Consider the following 23956-nt stretch of genomic DNA (forward strand, 5'->3'; position numbering starts at 1 on the left):
CGTTATCCGGAATCTCGGTAGCAGGAGCGCACGCTCCGCAAACAGTGAATCAAGAAATAGTGAACTCAAATAAGAATACTAATATTAATACTACATCACTCTTGGGTCGTAATCGACAACTTACCATTCGAGTCTTCAATACAAATATCCACAATGATGTTATTCACGAAGTTGTCAGACGAAGCGTGGACGTAGAGAGATGATGCAATCTAGACTCTGAAGTTTCAGAATACACTTGCGTAAACTTATCAAAAACCATATGTGTTTATTTACTATATTTGTTTCTATAATACCACATTCTATCACAAAATAGTATTCATATACACAACAGATAATGCTCACCACAAATGAACAATCTTTTAACGTAAATAGTAGCTTCAATAATGACTTGGTAACGTCACTCTCTTTAATTATTGATACCGTTCAACTTAAAACTACGATTGACAAGTAATTAAAAGAAACATGATATTTAGAACAAGGAAACACAAAATACTATATACAACAAAAATAATAATAATACATGCATAAGGTTTCTCTACTATTTAGTCTTTTCAGAATAAATGAAAGTCCAGACGACAGTAGCAAATTATATTATTTCAAATGTCTAGAAAGAAGTTTGATCTCTTATTTATATTTGTATTTATTATTCATTTATTATTTTTAATTATTTCCTTTTTACGGATGCACTGAACTATTATAATACACTTGCCACTTGATATGACTGTTTCTATCTTCCGTTCTGTCTTTGCCCGAACAGATGATTCACTACTGAAATACTAATTTGAATGCAAAGTGACTAACTGACACTTGATAGTCGCGACTGGCGAACTTTTATTTAAATTGAATGCAACTTACTACTGATATTTCAATCATTCTTCACAAATAAATATGTTAGCTAGCACAGTTTTCAGAAATAATGCAGTTATGTAACGATGTTATATCACTACTGTGGTTGTTGGATATTTTTATAACTATAATTTGAAGTAATATTTCGCTATTATATAGGCCTATATCAAATATAGATTGATTTTGTTTTAAGCGCTTTTAGTGGATATATGTTTCAAACTTGAGCTTAATTAAGGTTGAAAGAATTCAATACAAAGTAATGCGTTCATATTGTGCGCTCATTATATGCACGATGTTCTATATTTACTGATCCTTTAGAGTGTCTACAAATTATTAACTTCTACTAATATTGACTGGCGCAAGAAACTTTATATTTACTTTTTGTAGCACTGATATGCAGTATCCAGTAAAATAGGTTAGGCTATGAGTGAAGTATTTGAAATGAATATTATTATATCGGCTTACATAAATAATGTATCAATATTGTAGATTTACCTTTTATATGCGCATATGTTATTACGGTAATATCAAAAGAATTCTATAAGGTTACGAGTGCAAAGCATGCTTTAATGTGTCGTATACCGTATACAAATATCACTTGTTTTAATTCTTTTCGTTGTCATTAGTACGTGACATGCGATGTTTACTTGCAGTGGCTGGCTTCTTCACGAATACGGCTTACTTGTTAGTTTCTTACCTTGACTGATAGGTTAACACAAAACAAATCCTTCTTCATAGTTGCATTTTTATCTTATTCTTTTCTTTATGCTTTCCCACTTGTTCTTATTACACTGCATTTCTCTTCTTCTGTCTACCTGCAACCTGCTCCTCCTGCTGTTGATCCAACCTGCTGCTCTCTGATCATATGTTGTCACTGTTGCCAGTCAAGTCTAGACAACATTGGTGGTGTTCAGAAGGTTACTGAGCGGAACGCTCAGTCACACCGCTCGAAGTGAGCGAAACGCAAAACTCGCGAAAACGAGTGCACAAATGCTGATGGGGCAGCGTGTCCTGTCACATATGGCGTCCGAATAGGATGATCCCTGCGCCGTCACTAAGCATTCACAGATTAACTTTCACTTAGTTCCACAGATACAAGAACAAGATAATACACAAACGAATGAAACCTGACACATACACTTATATACATATATACACAATATTTTGAAATATGTACAGCCCGCAATCTATTCGCAGTATTCATCAGGCAAGTCCTTCAAAAGTTGACTGGCACAATTCTCCTCTGCCTTCTTCCGCCATTTCCAGTATTCTTCTTTAGTGGGCTTCCACAATTTACATTGGTGTTCGGATCGGTGTCCTATCGATTTTCCATTGTTCGGATCAATCAGCTCTACAACCTTAAGACTTGGCTTACGAACACATAAGTACGGTCCTGAGTACAGATCGAACATCTTTTTTATCTGCTGTGCTGCTGCATCACTGATGGGATGTGCCCTGAGGAATATAAGATCGCCTACATTAGCATGCCGATCCGATGTCATTTTTTCGTTGGTACGTTGATTCTTCTTCGCCATCTGAGACTTCTTACGGTGTGCAATCATAAGTAGCCGGTTGTCCCACGAATTTCCGTCTTCATCAGTCTCCTCTTGGAACAGTCGTTTCATCACAGGCGTTACATCCTTCACGTTTAGATGGGCTTGGACTGGAGCAACGTTCAGATTCTCCACAATAGTATAATTCAGTAACATAACGATATTCCACAAGTGCTTACTCCAATCCACATGTTGTCCAGCACAATACAACCTCCAAAGCCTATTCATTTCTCTATGCATTCTCTCCACGGGATTTCCTTGAGGATGGTATGGTGTGGTGTGATACACTTTAACTCCTTTACTAGCCATTGATCCTAGGAACTTACTAGATACAAAACATGGACCGTTGTCACATATAATGGCGTCCGGAATACCTAGATGCATAAAATACAAATCCAGGCACCTCAGAATTGCAGCAGTTGTAGCTCGTCTCATTGGGTACGCTACTAGATGCCTGGTAAAAACATCCATGCATGTGCATACATATGCCATGTTTGACTTGCTGGTTGGAAGCTTCCCTACCACATTAACTGACAGTAACTCTCGGGCTCTCGAAACGGTGACTGACTGCAACTTCCTTGAGAGAGGATGAGGATCAGCTTTGTGTCTCATACACAATACACAATTGCGGATGTATTGTCGCACGTCAGTATACATGTCTTCCCAAACGAAATTTTCTAGAAGCATCGTGTGTGTCTTCGCATATCCAAAATGACCCCTGTCGTCATGGTAACATCTCAGTACTCTTTTTACTAAACTTTTGGGTACAACTATCCTCCATTTATCTTTCAAGTGAAAATCACGTTTTAACAGCACACCTTGTTGGATCTTATAATACAGACGTACAGATTTACTCCAACTTATTTCTGGTACTTTTGTCCGATCTTGCTCCAGAGCATCAATATACTTCATTAACTGTGGATCTTCACGCTGGTATTGCTTCCAAACCTCACTGGTCATATTTGCTAAATCTCCTGGAAGGACATGAAAATTCAAAATTGTAACAATTCTAGGTGATTGGCATACGGTAATACGAGACAAAGTATCCGCTGCTACATTGGTTACTCCAGGTATGTATTGGATTTCCAACTCCACATCTTGCATCTCGATACACCACCGATACAGCCTTGTATTCCAATATTTTATGCTCTTAAAGTGCACTAATGCTTGATGGTCAGTTTGTACGATCACATGATGCCCGATCAAGAGATTACGCCATTTTCTTATAGCTTTCACAACACCCAACATCTCTATTTCGGTAATGGTATAGCGAGATTCGCAAGGCTTAAGTATGTGTCCAGTGAAACCAATAACTCGTTTCCCATCTTCATAATCTTGTGTCAAAATAGCAGCAGTCCCAATAGTCGAGCCGTCGACTATGATAATAAAGTCTTTTGACATATCTGGATGCACCAAAAGTATATTTTTACAGATCTCATGTTTTATTTCCTCGAAACAATTCGTATGTTCAGGCAACCAGGTCCATTTCTTCCCTTGTTTAAGCAGCTGGTATAAAGGTGCTGACTTACGAGCAAAATCATGTATAAACTTGGAGCACCACTGAAAAAATCCTAAGGTCCTTTGTAATGTTTTTATAGTTGTTGGCCTTGGCAATGATTTAACTATATCCACGTACTCTGGATTTTTCGCTATTCCTACCGGTGTTACTACAAAACCTAAGAAATTTGCCTCAGATACCATAAATGTGCATTTCTTTAAATTGACTGTCATATTTGCTTCCTCTAACTTATACAATACTTGGTCTAACAATTCAATATGAGCTACTGGATCAGTCCCTGGAATTAAAATATCATCTATATACAGTAAGATCTTTTCAAGAATAGCAACTCCCAACACTCTTTGCAACGCAGCCATTAAACAAGCTCCACCATTCTTGTAATCAAAGGGTACTCTGCAATGCCGATACATCTGACCTTCAAAAGAGAATGCTACAAGATCCCTACAGTCTTCAGTTAACTCGATCTGGCAGTAGGAATGCACCAAGTCAAGGGACGTTCCACAGGTCATCCCATTAAATCTTGCAAAGAGATCATCGAGGCGTTCGACCTTCAGATTTGTCAAAGATACGAATTTATTAAGTTGGACCAAATCAAGACAGACTCTAACCTCATCCGAGTTCTTCTTTCTGACTATTACCAGGGGATGATGATGTTTTGACACTGCAGGCTCAATGATACCTTGACGCAACCATTTTTGGATCTGCTCCCTCGCCTTATCTCGATAACACAGTGGAATTGGGTAAGGTCGTTTCACAATTGGATCTTCAGTGGTAACCTGGATTGTATACTTAAACTTGTTACATTTTCCTGGGAAATGGGCGAAAACTTTTCTTCTCTTCATCAGCACATTGAACAACATTTCCTTGTGTTCCGGAGCAATAGGTGTTTTCTCCACCACTTCTCTCACTTCTTCTGGGGTAGCGTACAGACTCTTTTCAGTCGCTTCTTCCCTGACTTCCATGACTTCCACTCTCTTTGGACAGCAAGCCGAACATTGAATCTCCTGAACAAGTGGGTCATACAACGATTCCACAAGAGCTTGATCCTTTATTTGTGCCAGCGTAATTCGTCTCAGGTTGCAATCATCTCTTTGCCTTGACCTAGCTTCATTATACGAATCTTCTTGTTGCATCAATAACGTCACTCTCTTTAATTATTGATACCGTTCAACTTAAAACTACGATTGACAAGTAATTAAAAGAAACATGATATTTAGAACAAGGAAACACAAAATACTATATACAACAAAAATAATAATAATACATGCATAAGGTTTCTCTACTATTTATTCTTTTCAGAATAAATGAAAGTCCAGACGACAGTAGCAAATTATATTATTTCAAATGTCTAGAAAGAAGTTTGATCTCTTATTTATATTTGTATTTATTATTCATTTATTATTTTTAATTATTTCCTTTTTACGGATGCACTGAACTATTATAATACACTTGCCACTTGATATGACTGTTTCTATCTTCCGTTCTGTCTTTGCCCGAACAGATGATTCACTACTGAAATACTAATTTGAATGCAAAGTGACTAACTGACACTTGATAGTCGCGACTGGCGAACTTTTATTTAAATTGAATGCAACTTACTACTGATATTTCAATCATTCTTCACAAATAAATATGTTAGCTAGCACAGTTTTCAGAAATAATGCAGTTATGTAACGATGTTATATCACTACTGTGGTTGTTGGATATTTTTATAACTATAATTTGAAGTAATATTTCGCTATTATATAGGCCTATATCAAATATAGATTGATTTTGTTTTAAGCGCTTTTAGTGGATATATGTTTCAAACTTGAGCTTAATTAAGGTTGAAAGAATTCAATACAAAGTAATGCGTTCATATTGTGCGCTCATTATATGCACGATGTTCTATATTTACTGATCCTTTAGAGTGTCTACAAATTATTAACTTCTACTAATATTGACTGGCGCAAGAAACTTTATATTTACTTTTTGTAGCACTGATATGCAGTATCCAGTAAAATAGGTTAGGCTATGAGTGAAGTATTTGAAATGAATATTATTATATCGGCTTACATAAATAATGTATCAATATTGTAGATTTACCTTTTATATGCGCATATGTTATTACGGTAATATCAAAAGAATTCTATAAGGTTACGAGTGCAAAGCATGCTTTAATGTGTCGTATACCGTATACAAATATCACTTGTTTTAATTCTTTTCGTTGTCATTAGTACGTGACATGCGATGTTTACTTGCAGTGGCTGGCTTCTTCACGAATACGGCTTACTTGTTAGTTTCTTACCTTGACTGATAGGTTAACACAAAACAAATCCTTCTTCATAGTTGCATTTTTATCTTATTCTTTTCTTTATGCTTTCCCACTTGTTCTTATTACACTGCATTTCTCTTCTTCTGTCTACCTGCAACCTGCTCCTCCTGCTGTTGATCCAACCTGCTGCTCTCTGATCATATGTTGTCACTGTTGCCAGTCAAGTCTAGACAACATTGGTGGTGTTCAGAAGGTTACTGAGCGGAACGCTCAGTCACACCGCTCGAAGTGAGCGAAACGCAAAACTCGCGAAAACGAGTGCACAAATGCTGATGGGGCAGCGTGTCCTGTCACATATGGCGTCCGAATAGGATGATCCCTGCGCCGTCACTAAGCATTCACAGATTAACTTTCACTTAGTTCCACAGATACAAGAACAAGATAATACACAAACGAATGAAACCTGACACATACACTTATATACATATATACACAATATTTTGAAATATGTACAGCCCGCAATCTATTCGCAGTATTCATCAGGCAAGTCCTTCAAAAGTTGACTGGCACAATTCTCCTCTGCCTTCTTCCGCCATTTCCAGTATTCTTCTTTAGTGGGCTTCCACAATTTACATTGGTGTTCGGATCGGTGTCCTATCGATTTTCCATTGTTCGGATCAATCAGCTCTACAACCTTAAGACTTGGCTTACGAACACATAAGTACGGTCCTGAGTACAGATCGAACATCTTTTTTATCTGCTGTGCTGCTGCATCACTGATGGGATGTGCCCTGAGGAATATAAGATCGCCTACATTAGCATGCCGATCCGATGTCATTTTTTCGTTGGTACGTTGATTCTTCTTCGCCATCTGAGACTTCTTACGGTGTGCAATCATAAGTAGCCGGTTGTCCCACGAATTTCCGTCTTCATCAGTCTCCTCTTGGAACAGTCGTTTCATCACAGGCGTTACATCCTTCACGTTTAGATGGGCTTGGACTGGAGCAACGTTCAGATTCTCCACAATAGTATAATTCAGTAACATAACGATATTCCACAAGTGCTTACTCCAATCCACATGTTGTCCAGCACAATACAACCTCCAAAGCCTATTCATTTCTCTATGCATTCTCTCCACGGGATTTCCTTGAGGATGGTATGGTGTGGTGTGATACACTTTAACTCCTTTACTAGCCATTGATCCTAGGAACTTACTAGATACAAAACATGGACCGTTGTCACATATAATGGCGTCCGGAATACCTAGATGCATAAAATACAAATCCAGGCACCTCAGAATTGCAGCAGTTGTAGCTCGTCTCATTGGGTACGCTACTAGATGCCTGGTAAAAACATCCATGCATGTGCATACATATGCCATGTTTGACTTGCTGGTTGGAAGCTTCCCTACCACATTAACTGACAGTAACTCTCGGGCTCTCGAAACGGTGACTGACTGCAACTTCCTTGAGAGAGGATGAGGATCAGCTTTGTGTCTCATACACAATACACAATTGCGGATGTATTGTCGCACGTCAGTATACATGTCTTCCCAAACGAAATTTTCTAGAAGCATCGTGTGTGTCTTCGCATATCCAAAATGACCCCTGTCGTCATGGTAACATCTCAGTACTCTTTTTACTAAACTTTTGGGTACAACTATCCTCCATTTATCTTTCAAGTGAAAATCACGTTTTAACAGCACACCTTGTTGGATCTTATAATACAGACGTACAGATTTACTCCAACTTATTTCTGGTACTTTTGTCCGATCTTGCTCCAGAGCATCAATATACTTCATTAACTGTGGATCTTCACGCTGGTATTGCTTCCAAACCTCACTGGTCATATTTGCTAAATCTCCTGGAAGGACATGAAAATTCAAAATTGTAACAATTCTAGGTGATTGGCATACGGTAATACGAGACAAAGTATCCGCTGCTACATTGGTTACTCCAGGTATGTATTGGATTTCCAACTCCACATCTTGCATCTCGATACACCACCGATACAGCCTTGTATTCCAATATTTTATGCTCTTAAAGTGCACTAATGCTTGATGGTCAGTTTGTACGATCACATGATGCCCGATCAAGAGATTACGCCATTTTCTTATAGCTTTCACAACACCCAACATCTCTATTTCGGTAATGGTATAGCGAGATTCGCAAGGCTTAAGTATGTGTCCAGTGAAACCAATAACTCGTTTCCCATCTTCATAATCTTGTGTCAAAATAGCAGCAGTCCCAATAGTCGAGCCGTCGACTATGATAATAAAGTCTTTTGACATATCTGGATGCACCAAAAGTATATTTTTACAGATCTCATGTTTTATTTCCTCGAAACAATTCGTATGTTCAGGCAACCAGGTCCATTTCTTCCCTTGTTTAAGCAGCTGGTATAAAGGTGCTGACTTACGAGCAAAATCATGTATAAACTTGGAGCACCACTGAAAAAATCCTAAGGTCCTTTGTAATGTTTTTATAGTTGTTGGCCTTGGCAATGATTTAACTATATCCACGTACTCTGGATTTTTCGCTATTCCTACCGGTGTTACTACAAAACCTAAGAAATTTGCCTCAGATACCATAAATGTGCATTTCTTTAAATTGACTGTCATATTTGCTTCCTCTAACTTATACAATACTTGGTCTAACAATTCAATATGAGCTACTGGATCAGTCCCTGGAATTAAAATATCATCTATATACAGTAAGATCTTTTCAAGAATAGCAACTCCCAACACTCTTTGCAACGCAGCCATTAAACAAGCTCCACCATTCTTGTAATCAAAGGGTACTCTGCAATGCCGATACATCTGACCTTCAAAAGAGAATGCTACAAGATCCCTACAGTCTTCAGTTAACTCGATCTGGCAGTAGGAATGCACCAAGTCAAGGGACGTTCCACAGGTCATCCCATTAAATCTTGCAAAGAGATCATCGAGGCGTTCGACCTTCAGATTTGTCAAAGATACGAATTTATTAAGTTGGACCAAATCAAGACAGACTCTAACCTCATCCGAGTTCTTCTTTCTGACTATTACCAGGGGATGATGATGTTTTGACACTGCAGGCTCAATGATACCTTGACGCAACCATTTTTGGATCTGCTCCCTCGCCTTATCTCGATAACACAGTGGAATTGGGTAAGGTCGTTTCACAATTGGATCTTCAGTGGTAACCTGGATTGTATACTTAAACTTGTTACATTTTCCTGGGAAATGGGCGAAAACTTTTCTTCTCTTCATCAGCACATTGAACAACATTTCCTTGTGTTCCGGAGCAATAGGTGTTTTCTCCACCACTTCTCTCACTTCTTCTGGGGTAGCGTACAGACTCTTTTCAGTCGCTTCTTCCCTGACTTCCATGACTTCCACTCTCTTTGGACAGCAAGCCGAACATTGAATCTCCTGAACAAGTGGGTCATACAACGATTCCACAAGAGCTTGATCCTTTATTTGTGCCAGCGTAATTCGTCTCAGGTTGCAATCATCTCTTTGCCTTGACCTAGCTTCATTATACGAATCTTCTTGTTGCATCAATAACGTCACTCTCTTTAATTATTGATACCGTTCAACTTAAAACTACGATTGACAAGTAATTAAAAGAAACATGATATTTAGAACAAGGAAACACAAAATACTATATACAACAAAAATAATAATAATACATGCATAAGGTTTCTCTACTATTTATTCTTTTCAGAATAAATGAAAGTCCAGACGACAGTAGCAAATTATATTATTTCAAATGTCTAGAAAGAAGTTTGATCTCTTATTTATATTTGTATTTATTATTCATTTATTATTTTTAATTATTTCCTTTTTACGGATGCACTGAACTATTATAATACACTTGCCACTTGATATGACTGTTTCTATCTTCCGTTCTGTCTTTGCCCGAACAGATGATTCACTACTGAAATACTAATTTGAATGCAAAGTGACTAACTGACACTTGATAGTCGCGACTGGCGAACTTTTATTTAAATTGAATGCAACTTACTACTGATATTTCAATCATTCTTCACAAATAAATATGTTAGCTAGCACAGTTTTCAGAAATAATGCAGTTATGTAACGATGTTATATCACTACTGTGGTTGTTGGATATTTTTATAACTATAATTTGAAGTAATATTTCGCTATTATATAGGCCTATATCAAATATAGATTGATTTTGTTTTAAGCGCTTTTAGTGGATATATGTTTCAAACTTGAGCTTAATTAAGGTTGAAAGAATTCAATACAAAGTAATGCGTTCATATTGTGCGCTCATTATATGCACGATGTTCTATATTTACTGATCCTTTAGAGTGTCTACAAATTATTAACTTCTACTAATATTGACTGGCGCAAGAAACTTTATATTTACTTTTTGTAGCACTGATATGCAGTATCCAGTAAAATAGGTTAGGCTATGAGTGAAGTATTTGAAATGAATATTATTATATCGGCTTACATAAATAATGTATCAATATTGTAGATTTACCTTTTATATGCGCATATGTTATTACGGTAATATCAAAAGAATTCTATAAGGTTACGAGTGCAAAGCATGCTTTAATGTGTCGTATACCGTATACAAATATCACTTGTTTTAATTCTTTTCGTTGTCATTAGTACGTGACATGCGATGTTTACTTGCAGTGGCTGGCTTCTTCACGAATACGGCTTACTTGTTAGTTTCTTACCTTGACTGATAGGTTAACACAAAACAAATCCTTCTTCATAGTTGCATTTTTATCTTATTCTTTTCTTTATGCTTTCCCACTTGTTCTTATTACACTGCATTTCTCTTCTTCTGTCTACCTGCAACCTGCTCCTCCTGCTGTTGATCCAACCTGCTGCTCTCTGATCATATGTTGTCACTGTTGCCAGTCAAGTCTAGACAACATTGGTGGTGTTCAGAAGGTTACTGAGCGGAACGCTCAGTCACACCGCTCGAAGTGAGCGAAACGCAAAACTCGCGAAAACGAGTGTACAAATGCTGATGGGGCAGCGTGTTCTGTCACAAAATGAATTAAAGGAACAATACTATGAAAGTAATAAATACAATCATATGACAAGGTGATTTATCACCCGAAAAATTTACAAATATGCATAAACCTGTGAGCACTATAATGTAAACCTATACTATTGCTTCCAAGCTTTTGAGTTTTCTCCCAAGTGCATAATACGAAAAGAACAAAAGAAGTGCCATATGAATTTATGCAGTAAAGAAATGAATGGCTTTTCCCGATTCACTATGTTCTACATTACCCAATTTCACCTGTACGTATTAAAATGAGTGGCCAAGGTGAACGTTCACCATTTACTTTCACAATAATCAAGAGTGCTATTTCCACCTGTATATGTTAATATACGAACTACCGAACATGATTTTTCAAAAAAGGTTTTCCACACTTTTCACCATGTCTAAACATGTATTTTCTTGTAAAATGTCAATTTCAACCAAATTTCCTTCTACACTTCAGCAGGTACAATTTTATTCACCTGTATATGCTAACAGGTGTTACCGAACATGATCATCGATTAAACCTCTTTCAATACTCTTCATATGTGTGAGGCTTTTTACCTGTATGTATTAACAGATATCTTTTCAAATTTAACTTTGACTAAATACCTTTCTATACTCTTTGTACGTGTAATTTTTCACATATATGTGTTAACATCTGTTTTGCTGTAATTGAACTTTAAACAAACACCTTTCTACTTGCTCAAGTGTTATGACTTTTAAGTGTATGTATCATCATGTCTCGCCAAACGTCAAATTAGACTAACACTTTATCCACAATGTTGACATGTATGTTTTTCTCCTATATTTAATGTCATGTGTGCTATTAACGCTGATTTACGAGAATATTCTCTTTTACATTTTTGACATGTCTGTGGATTTTTCACCTGTATGTATTGTGACACTAAATTTGAAATTTGCCTAAATTCCTTTCCGCATTCTTGGCATCTGACGTTTTCCACTTGTATGTATTAACATGTGTCTTCTCAAATTTGAACTGACACTAAACTCTTTTGCACAAGCTAGGCAGGTGTAAGGTTTTTCGCCGGTATGTATTAATATATGTTTTCTTAGAGACGAGCTTTGATTAAACGCCTTTCCACAAACTTTGCATTTATGGGGTTTTGCACCTGTATGTATCAACATGTGTTTTATCAAATCTGATTTACGAGCAAACGCTTTTTCACAATTTTGACATGTGAGAGGTCTTTCACCAGTATGTATCAATATGTGTTTTGACAAATCTGAACTTTTCTTAAATTCTTTTCCACAGTCTCGGCATTTGTGAGGTGTTTCTCCTGTATGTATTAGCAAGTGTATTTTTAGAGTTGAACTGTAACGATATCTTTTTCCACACTCATGGCACGTATGACATTTTTCTCCTGTATGCAGTAACATATGTCTTGTCAGATGTGATTTTTGTCTAAAACTCTTTCCACATTCTTTGCATGCATGAGATTTCTCACCTGTATGTATCAACACGTGTCTTGCCAATGTGATTTAGTATTAAATTCTTTTAAACAGTCTTGGCATGTCGGAGATTTTTCACCTCTTTGAATTAACATATGTCTTCCTGAGCTTGGACGAAGTCCATTTCCACACTCTCGGTTAGTATGAGAACTTTTAACAGCACGCTCTAACAGATGTGTTTCCAAAAGATAACTTTGACTAAATCTCTTCTTATCAATTTGGCTTGTATCATGGTTTTCACGTACTGGCTCGTATTCATGTAACCTAGAACTAATTTAATAAACAAAGATGTGCAAATCGAGGCAAATATCATGAAATACTAAAAATTGCATATGTTTCCTGAAAAATATAACATCAATGGAAAGATAACTGTTTTCTATTATACTTCTTATTGCATCTCAAATGTGACGTGTTCCCAGGAACTCTTTCATTGTATTTTGTGACAAAATCTGACGCTGTTGTGCTACTATAGGAAATCTACTCATATGGAACCAAAAATTAACAAGGGGGGCGCGGTGGCTCAGTGGTAGAGCGTTTACCTGCGGTGCTTGGGTCTGGTTCGATCCCAGCTCGCGCCGTGTGGACTTTGTGGTGGACAAACACCGTGCTCGTGGGTTTTCTCGGGGTTCTCCCGTTTCCTCCCACTTTCTTCATTCCACTATTTCACTCATTTCTCATTATCGCCGTCTCCTTTAGCCTAACCGGCATAACCGTGGGACGTTAAACTTAAAGATTTCATTTCATTTTATCAAAAATTAACAATGAGTTTCAATATAATTTCTTTTTCCCAAAAAAACGTATTCTTGAATTTACTATCTCAAATTATACCTATATTTAGGTATACCATATCAAATTTAACTCACGCATAAACTAAGATACATGTTACACTATGGAATGAACATTTAATTATTATAGGTGAAAACGGAGGTATGTCACTAAAGATTTTTATGCATTATATCATTACTTTTTGAGCCAGAAAATGTAATTATTGCGAAAAGTTATTCCACTCCCAACCACCACAAACTGGTACTATATTGAAAAAGAAACAAAGTCAATAAGGATTTTTAAAATTTTGCATAAAACACGTCATTTTGAGGAGAATACGAATCTACGAATCTCTAATAGTGTTTTAATACCCTCGGAATGCTTTAAGATATTAATTTTAATCCGTGATATGATCTTCACATCTATTCAAATATACATACGTGGTTAAATGTGATACACACCTAAGCACTTTTCCGAAATTATATTTTTTGAGAAAGGGAGAGTTTTCAATTCCTAATAACTTTTCACACATTTATAAGAAATAACTGATATTATGATCGTAGAACTCGACATTAACGTAATAAAGATAGGTATCGCCCGTTCGTCTCCGTTGCATTACTAATGTCCGGAATTTCAAAGATATTAAACAGTACCGTACCGTAGAAAGTCAGCGCTCGGGGCGAGAGTATAGTATGGCGTCTCCATACGAATATTCCAAGTATTTTTTTTCCATTTTCTCCCGAATTTTGCGTCCCTTACTTCGGCGCTCGAGGCTGTCGCACAGTGGTCGAAAACTTGGAAAAAGCGGACAAAAAAAGTTTATTCCGAAACAGTGGAAGTTCCCGTATGTCCCTCTGTCATTCTATACGTAATTGCCCTTTCTAAATCGATTGCAACTACTGTGAAAGTGATTCCAAAAGCCCCTGCTGCAATAGTGCAGTTATATATACAGGATGGTCTAAGAGTGTAGAAACCCCTCGCATAAAAATCAAGTACTGCAAAACATAACTAAAGGAACAATGAAGAGGAGTAACAAAGGCGAGGAGAAATTGGGGAGGACAGAACAATGAAAACCGCCAACGTGAAATCCACCATCGTGAATCATACATACAGTTTATAAATTGAAAACAACATGCTGACGCCTTATGTGAATTTGACATCGCAAGCCCATACAAAGTTATGACAGGTGTTAATATGCATCCAAGAGGTTATAGGTTCAACGCGCTCTCCCTCTAATTACGTGTGCAGCTAATAAAAGGACGGTGTAAAAGAAATGTAGGTTGGGCTTTAGGGTACAATAGGAAACAAGCTCGCGGTTTTGCATTCGCACCATCTTCGAAGAAACACTAATACTTACTGGAATACAATTTAGTTCAGGATAACGTTGTTTCGGTAAGATTAAAAGATTCACTATAGAATCTTCTTATATACTGCTGCACTGACGTGTAATATAAAGCAGCTTTACATGAATGATAGTTTATCACTGCAATATGTATGAGGCTTTCCCTACAACTTTGATTCAAGGACGAAAGACAATCCGAATTACGTACAAGAAAACACGCCTTTTTTCTTTGTAAGGCAACGGATCTCGATAGCGGCCACAGCATTACTTATCACGCATTTCTAGTTAGATGGGGCTGAGTCCTTCAGCTGCACTTGGCTGCAGCTACTTCTAATACTCAATCTTTGTACTACTCATGGTGAACTCAATAAACCTTATTTTGCAGATAAGCAAAGAAAAGCTTAGATTGCAGAGCTACGAACATTAGCTTATTAGTAACCTTTCAGTAACATTAACAAATTTATTATATAAATGATATGGCAATAGATAACAAACAAAACCTCTTCACTAAATACACAGTATTTGAGTCCAATGTACTATCCAACCGCTTTCAACGACCTCAGAAACAATATAAATGGTTAAAAGATATTATATTTTTCGGTTCGTTTTTTACAAATTTTTCGATTCTTTTATTTGTTCCCGTTTACATGCATTTTGTGAACAGCGAAAATATCCTATGTCCTGAAACTCCGGATTTGGAAGCAGGAGAGATACTTGTGATCAAATATCAATACCGATTTCATAAGAGATGAAGTTGACAAAATCGATTATTGACTGCTTTTTCCCAGTTTCCGACAACTGTATGTCGCCTTGCTCTCCCTGCTCACGATACGGTACTCCTACAATTTAAATTCTTAATAATCTGATATAAAGCCATTCGAAGAAACCAAAATTCTATATTGGATATGCAAAACTGCTGTTGCAGGTTAAGTTAAACATTGTCTCCCGGCCATTATTAGCATCGTAAGAAACTTCAGTGTTGATTGGTTTTTAATTCAAAAGTTATGTGGCCATGTCAAGATAAATGCTCCACTATGTATATTTAAAAAACTAAAGAAAGATGTTATACATTACATTATAAAATGCGGGCTGCTGAACTGTTTAAAACAAATTTCCTAATACGTTGAATCAAAACTTTAAGTAAGCTTTTATCATATTACTTTCCTTGAAATGAATATCACAAGGAGACGAAGACTAATAAAAAAAAAAAATTCGTGAAAATTTATCGCCTCGCACGTCTCTCTTTACAGACAGAAAACTTAGTACATAACCGTATCATTTAAAATAAACTGTTGCGTTCATCTGTGTTTTGGGAAATACATTATTTCAGAGGGAGAAAATAAACGATCTGTATATTATTTATCAGTACGTAACCCTCACATGCTCAAGAAACGGTTGAATAGCCTAAAATTTAAATTATACACTATTTAGTCTGTCTCTGAACTGGCTCATATCATTCTCTCTTTCATTTCTTCCTTAATGTCTCTAGAATGAGGATCCTTTCAACAGGTTTACATCCTTAAAAAAAAGTGATCCGACGAATGGATTATTTATTTTCCTTATTGGGAATTTTTTGTATGAAATTTTTACTAAAAACCAGTGGAGAACTGATGTACGTTTTAAGGGATGAAAGCGAACAAATGTATACTTATCTTAAGATATAAAATTACCATATGATATAAAATCACTGCACAATATGCAGACATTTTACACGCATTATCTCATGCAGATTAGTGATTATATTTATACTAATATACACGAAATTTTCTCAAATTTCGTTTCCATGCCGATGTCATGAAATGCTATTTAGGTGTATACTTGTTTCAATATTTTAGCATGTAAAAGGTCTAGAACTGAAGAAGATTTTGTGGCACAGATCTTATTTTTTTAAGGAAAACCAAGTATTTTCATAATTTTTCTTGTAAATAACGCATCCCGTTCCTCATGTGTAACTTAACTAATGTGGATTATTTTACTTACTGGGAAAAATATGTCAAAAAATTACAATTCCTTCCTGCGAAATGCACATTAATTATTACCTGTTTCACTTCCGAGTTATTACACTCTAATGTTCACAGAAAAAGACGTTATTGACACTCTTTACTAAGTATATGTACGTAGTTTTAAAGGCTTCATACACGATATAACTCTTTTAAACATATGCTAGAGACGGTAAAAATTACATGATGTTATATGCCTAATGTCATAAACACTTAACAATCATAAACTCATATAAAAATCGAAACCAGAAAAGGAGCTCACATTTAAAACAAAGCTCTAGGAAATATCTTCTTCCCCTCCCCCGGCTTATCAACTCATTCTGAAAAAGCACTAACTTTATTTATATTAAGTAACTGAAAACATTTTTTTTTCTGAAATTGCTTTCTGAAACTGGTCAGTATTAATTTTCAGTAACACATAAGATTAAAAATCTGCACAGACCTTGAAGCGGAATAATACGCATAATCATACGGTTGTAATTACTGAAGGATCTGTGAAATTCAAAAGATGTAAGCACTAGTTTCCTACACATCCTGTTGCAGGAGTAGCTCCCTTGTGATCAGGTGTGTGCTTCGCTGGGTGTTAGTTGAAGAACTAACTGGGCATAGGTTCGCGAAAATATAAATGGAGAACGAAAAGAGTTAAATATTTGCAACAATTTTGACTTTTATTTGAAGATAAGATAGTAATTTAGTCTTGGAATTTTAACAGCAAATCAATATAAAAAAAATAGGGAAAACATAATGTACCCTTCACCCTTAAACATTAGTATACATTCCGTAACATACGGAACTCATTTTCCTGTGATTAACCGAGAACGAAGGCTCATAGACTCAGAAATAAAACTTCTATCCTGGATATGATCTCGGATTAAACCAAGACACCCAGGATTCCTATCATCTACTTTCATATGATCCTATTGAATACTATTCTCCTATGGTTTCCGACTTATCCAACCTCCTATATAGCTTTTCCTTTCACAAGAATTATACGGCCCCCATGTATATTACTGACGCAAGCAACACGACCAACGTGTCTCACACATTTCGATTTGATTATTTGTGTAATAATATGTGATCTTTACCTCTTGTAGTGATCAACTGTAACTATAGCCAAAAAATATTTTCTCTTAATTCACCTTATGCTAAATTTTCTGAGGTGAACCAAAACAATTTTATTTTCTCCCTGTTAATAGCCATTTAAAGAATATATTTTGCTGAACAGAAATGATATTTTGCTGAAAGGGAGTTATCATTTTCCTGATCACTGGAATATTTGTATACCACCTTCTCTTTTGAATTATGTCATCCTAAATTACCAGAAGGTAGGACATTTTCGATATGAAAAATTATAGCTTTTGTTTGTGACCGTTGCTATTGAAAATCTATGCCTAAAGGTAAGAAAAACTACTTAAGTAATTGCACAATTTGTGAGCAAACTAAAATACAGATGGTCAATTCACCTAAGGAGCCAATTTTACAGAGCTGATGATGACCACAGTGTCAGTAGCCCGAGAATTCAGTAGTAAGTCACGTACAACACACTGTGAAAGTTGTTGTGGCGAACAGCTATTATGTCTGTTAAAGTGACACCTCGCTGTGAAGGACACTTATATACACTTTCCGATGCATAATTCAATGCGTCAATGATTGTGAAAATGTTTGCGGCAAGGGGCAATAATATCTGCAACGTACAGTAGCAAGAAAATGATAGCGCTGTAAAAGCACCGGCCCGAAATATCAAGTCGTGAGAGTGAAAAGGAAACGCGCGTGTCCAGCCAGGACACAGAAACATCAGGACATCAGTTGTGAAGGAGAATCCACCCAATCAAAGCAACTTGCCACCTCATGCAGGATATCACAGAGCACAGTGTGTCGTATCATAAAGGACAATTTGGGACTGAAAAACGTCGTAAGGCGATGGGGTATAAGTTATCACGAAGGCTGATTCAAGAGAGATTTACGAACGCAAGAAAGTTGTATGAACAGTATGAACAGTAAATCAGAGTGACGAATGGCAGTGTGTTTTCACTCTGGATAAAGTCTGGATCTACCTTGATGACATCAATATGCCAAGGGCCCTTTTTTATTCACCACATGATGCGAAAGGTTGTGGTGAGTTCGTCCATGAGCGTCGCGAGAAGTTTTCGAAAGACTTCATGGTGGTAGCAGGTTTCTGCGCCCGTGGGAAGTTGCCAATGCATCGTGTGGATTTTTGAGGCCAATGTGAATGCAGTCTATTAAAACGAAAATCATGGAGCCCTTACACACAACGCACATCCCACAGTTGTATGGCAGGGACACCCGGAAAGTGTAGATCAGCACGGACATAGCATCCAGTCACACTGCTCGCAGTTGTCTTGTATCATCGGCGCATGGTCACGGAGACTGGTGTGTCTGTTATACCCTTCTCGTCCAAAAGAGTGAAGTCACCAGGTGCGTCACCGATGGATTTCTGCGCTTTTGCCCTTCTGAAACAAAGCGTTGCGCGAAGGCGTCCCACCATCATAGCGGGCTCTGGAAAGCTTGTCAATTAGTGTGATCTACAATTCCTCTCACACATTTTCGACGCGCACTGCTTCAGTGGAAATTGCGTTGCATGGCGATAGTCCAGACCCGTGGCTACCACATTGCGCACAACCGTTGGTGGAGGAAGGTATTGTCATGAGCAGGTGAGCACACAAATTTTGGCCATCTTAGGTGAATTGATCTTCTGTACTTACTTCTCCACCAGCTAGACCTTTACAAACTGTGGCCGTCAGAAATGTCAGAGATATGGTTTCAATCGATTTATTAGGACATATCCTGTTTCTCGTAATGGAAACAGCTTTGTGTTGTGATATTATATATATATGTTTTCAGTACGTACTACACATGTATTATCCTAGAAGTGCTATTACTAAGAGTGTGTTATCATATTTATAATACTATTATAAGTAAGTACAAAAATTCCAAAATTTAATTTACTTGAAAATGGAAATTAGTTCGCATCAAGGAAGATTAAATAAAACATGGTGTCAATATGCCATCAAAATTCATGCTCGTCCGAAAAACAATACAAGCTCAGTAGTTGAACGTATGCACTGAGACACTAATAGATTGTTTATGCTATTAACTATTGAAGATCATACTTCTTGGGAAACGTATATTCCACAAACTGTAATATTTCTAAATTACTCTGCATGTGGTATCTTAGGTGTCAACATTGCTAGTATGCATTTTAATATAAAACCAAATTATTCAGTATTAAAGAATTTTGGTATTGTTACAAATGAAAGTTATGACGAAAGTGAATCTATTAATTGGGAAAATAAACTCATTATGCCTGACTGCCGAAGAGGTGAGGAAATCAGAATAAATAAAAAGTGTAATGCATATGAAGAAATAAGGTACAAAATTAAAGAAAATTACTTTGTATTTTTGTTGCAATCCCATGTCAGTTTAACTGTGGATAAAAAGATCTAGCATAATTTTCCATTTTATGTAAAGGCCCGCTTGTTTGTAAGAATAAAATATCACATAAAGTATTTAAGCTTATAGATCGGCTATCTGGAGAAAACGTGTGGTGTTTATTGTACTGATCGCGTTCAAGTTTTGCGATTTACTAAAAAAAACGGACTATATGGTTAAAGTTAGGTAAGAAACATACGAAAGAAAAGAATTCAATTCAGTAAAGAAAAGCTGTGCAAATGTTGACTCAAATGATCCTGACTCTTCAATAAGTGCTAATTTCTCGAGTGTTAAATCATCCAAAACGAGCGGTATGAAACTTTAAACATGAGAAATAACTCATTGACCTCTTACTATAAGAGACAAATACTTCGGAATAATGGTGTAGCCAATCATCTACTGTCTTGCTCTGCGCTTTTCGTAACAGTACAATAAAGGTGTATTGAAATGTGTTAGTAATGTATTTGAAAATGTATATCTTAAATTTACGATTTGTGAAGTTTGTGATTTGTATGTCATCAGAAGTTTAAATAACACAGTAAAATTACGATTAATTGTACTATCAAAGTGATACAAACTCAGATACTTATTTTATTTTCCAATTTGTTCATCGAGTATATATTTAACCAATAACGAACATAAACACTTTTCCGTATAGATGTTTCTATAAAAGACGTTTTGCATGACTTATTGTTAATTAGTAAGAGTAAAGTATTCATGGCGTTTTCTGCAAATACCCTTAAAATTATGGTCGTTTTTGCTACATATAAGCATTGTGCATTATAAAACAAATATTTTATTTTCTGTAATATTGTTATCCCGAGAACAATATGTTGATATTTCTTTTTTCAAAAGACGGTATTGAATGATGTTAGTAATTAAATAATAAAAAAAAGCATTTGAAAAGTAATAAAAAGAGCATTTGAAAAGTAATCTTTAGACACATTTTTCACACTTTACGTTATGTGTTATATAATGTATTCTGCTTGCATAAGCATTAATACTTTTGTAAGCATATGTAAGTGCATATCATAAAATAGTACTAGAATTCTAATAGTATAAAATTTCTGGGAAAAATATTCAAAAATCTATGGACATTTTGTTTGTTTTATTGAAAGATACTTTGTAAAAGGTTTAATGGAAATGAGTGATAGTCAAGAAAAGACATAAATTGAATAGAATATTAATCACAAAACAAAGATAAAAGAACTTTATACCAATAAAGCCACTCGCTATTTTATTTTTGTTCACGAGGAGATCCTGCGTTCTCGTTTCCGTCTTCGTTCTGTGGAGATTTTTTTTTTTTATCTAATGACGTTCTTACGTGGCGAAAGTACTAAGAAGCGTTATCCTGGATATGTGTTATTAAAGTTATTTTTTGATAAGATAAACCATAGTACAAGGCTCTTGAACGCTTACTCTAAGTGCTCAGTGCGCATTCAATCCATCCACCGCAAAGGTAACTGATTTGTTTTTTCCAAAATTTATTTCGATCATAAAGGTGAAAATTAAGAGAAAACATGTTTTTCTATAAATTCTTTTTGTGAGCTGTTTGACAATGTTCTCTTTACTACTATCTTGCCATGTGGTGAAAAGGGCTGAGTTAAAACAGAAGAAAAGAAACGAGGTAAGAGACTCTAGATATTTTATTGTGTACGTGTATATGAAGAGGAGGATTGAATTTAAAAAGTGCTGAATCATGATAATGTGTTGGTGGTAAAGAACTGAATCTCGACCCTAAGATGTTAAAATATCTCTAAGTTCATTTACACAAATATAATTATATTAAGGGTTTTATATTACTTAAATAAAATTGATAAAGAGTTATTTGACAGAAAGAAACAAATTCTTGCTTTGCATAGTGACTTAATATACGTGAATAAGACTTGCAAAAAGCTACGGAAATAGAGTATTTATCAAGCTTCATTGAAAATCAGCGCATTAGTCAGTGACTTAGAAGAATAGAGATAAAACACGTATCCAAAACAGTCTTGAACAAGAGTGAACTCTACGAACATTAGAAATGGACGGTAACGAAAACTGGAATCAAAAATCAACAAATGATGAACAATCTGAAATATGAACATTAATGTTACGAACTTTTAGTCGCATCGTGTTCCGTTTTTGGAAAGGACGTGCAATGAGCATATCATGGACTCTAAAACATTAGTGTAAGATTAATCAGTTTGTTTTCCACGTGAACATATTCTAGTATATTTCGTTTAATTATTCAATAAACAGGTAGAGAGAAACATTAGTTTTAATATCAATTATATTTATGGCCGGTTGGAGAATGTTCGTTTAACTCGTGGTTGAGGGAAGCCAAACTTATTCGGAGCGGCAGTATTGAGCCGTATTCTGTTACACAATCAGTTTTCAAGTGTGGCTTTGTTAAGCAGGAGTTTCTATGGATCTGGCAATATTTCAATGAAACTTTTGACATTTCGATTTTGTTTTTTCAGCGTTTGTGTTCTATGATTGGTTCAGGGAATGATCTCTGACTGGTGTTCGTATGCGGTGGAAGTGAGTCGTTAGCAAGAGATCTTGAGTAAGTATGGATACTTAAAGTAAGACAAGAACTGCAAACAAAAGTTTCGCCATCTGAAGTAGAACTGCTATCAAATATAAGAACATTCTAGAAAATAAGCGGAACAACGCTGTGTCGTAGAGTGACAAGAACTGCACATGGAACAAAATAGCTATAGAATAACAATATCGAATAGCAAAATAGCAATATTTAGCAGCAGTAGTGGCTGTGTTCTATGGGAGCCCAAAATCCTTAGAAAGAAATTATGAGAACTTAAAAAAGGAGCTACGCAAGAAGGCAGCCCATGAAAAGCTGTTAATGTTAAAAATAGGATGAAGTCCAACTGTATAAACGTAGCACTTCAGCGGACCACTTGCACGTCTACGAGAAATAATTACCTAATATAATAATAATTGTTTATGATTTCATTAGGTTCAGAAATTCATAATTGTTATCATCGCTGGATGAATCCGATATTTTCAACAAATTTTCTAATCGTATCTTTCTTTCTTCCAAAACCATCAACAGTATAAGTAAGGCGACATCCCTTCCCAGCATTCAAGCAAAACTTTCTAAAGAACGAAGCATCGAATGCGCAAGAAAACCCCACTTAAGAAGTTGAGCGGTAGTTCATGTGCGGCCTAGATTTAAGCGGTCTTTTGGGCTACGTTTTGCATAAAGCCAACATTGTGCAACGTAAAATTTACCGTAAGCTGAGCTTAAGCTCTTAAGCGGACCTTGTGCAACCGACGTTAGTAAAAATTAGCTTTTAAGAAAACGTATGGCAGTATAAATGTTGAAAGTGCAGATAAGATTGTGAAATAACTTTGCCTGTTTTCTTGTAGCCACTACACTACTCATGTTTTCTTGTAGCCATTAGAATACACTAGATTATTTTACGATTGTTAAGTTCCGTACATTGGCATTAAGATGTCGGGTTCATTCCCCATAAAATCTCTATTTAGTGAGGACCTGCTCTGATTGAAATGCCTCACTCTTCTTTCTTATTAGTTTGCTCCAAGGTCAATTACTTAGAAATACGGTGAAGAGTGGAGCACTCTTCGGGTTCCTTGAGTGGCGATGATTGCATTTGGAAAACGGGAATGGTGTGGAGGCAATACAGTAATATAATGCTTTCTTTTCATACGGAGCTTTTATAATCGCTCATATGTACCGTGTCCTGCGAAAACGAACTAAGCGCCACTTTCATAC

General features: G+C 36.2%; 1 protein-coding gene across 4 annotated transcripts in view; it reads right to left on the minus strand.

The window, feature by feature from the left end:
• LOC145683779 (uncharacterized) overlaps nucleotides 1-23956 on the minus strand; it is a 118118-nt gene that overhangs the window by 89653 nt on the left and 4509 nt on the right. The window contains exon 2 of one of the 4 annotated variants that reach the window (XM_081755357.1): nucleotides 12585-12924. The exons of 2 other annotated variants lie outside the window; for them this stretch is intronic. In XM_081755357.1, coding sequence (XP_081611483.1) covers nucleotides 12666-12924 — 259 coding nt within the window. In that variant the 3' untranslated portion in view covers nucleotides 12585-12665. Of the gene's footprint in view, nucleotides 1-12584; nucleotides 12931-23956 lie in introns of those variants that run through there. One more of the 4 variants, XM_081755356.1, reaches the window with a different exon arrangement.

Source organism: Thermobia domestica, chromosome 4, assembly GCF_964235325.1.
Source record: "Thermobia domestica chromosome 4, izTheDome1.hap1.1, whole genome shotgun sequence".
Taxonomy (NCBI): domain Eukaryota; kingdom Metazoa; phylum Arthropoda; class Insecta; order Zygentoma; family Lepismatidae; genus Thermobia; species Thermobia domestica.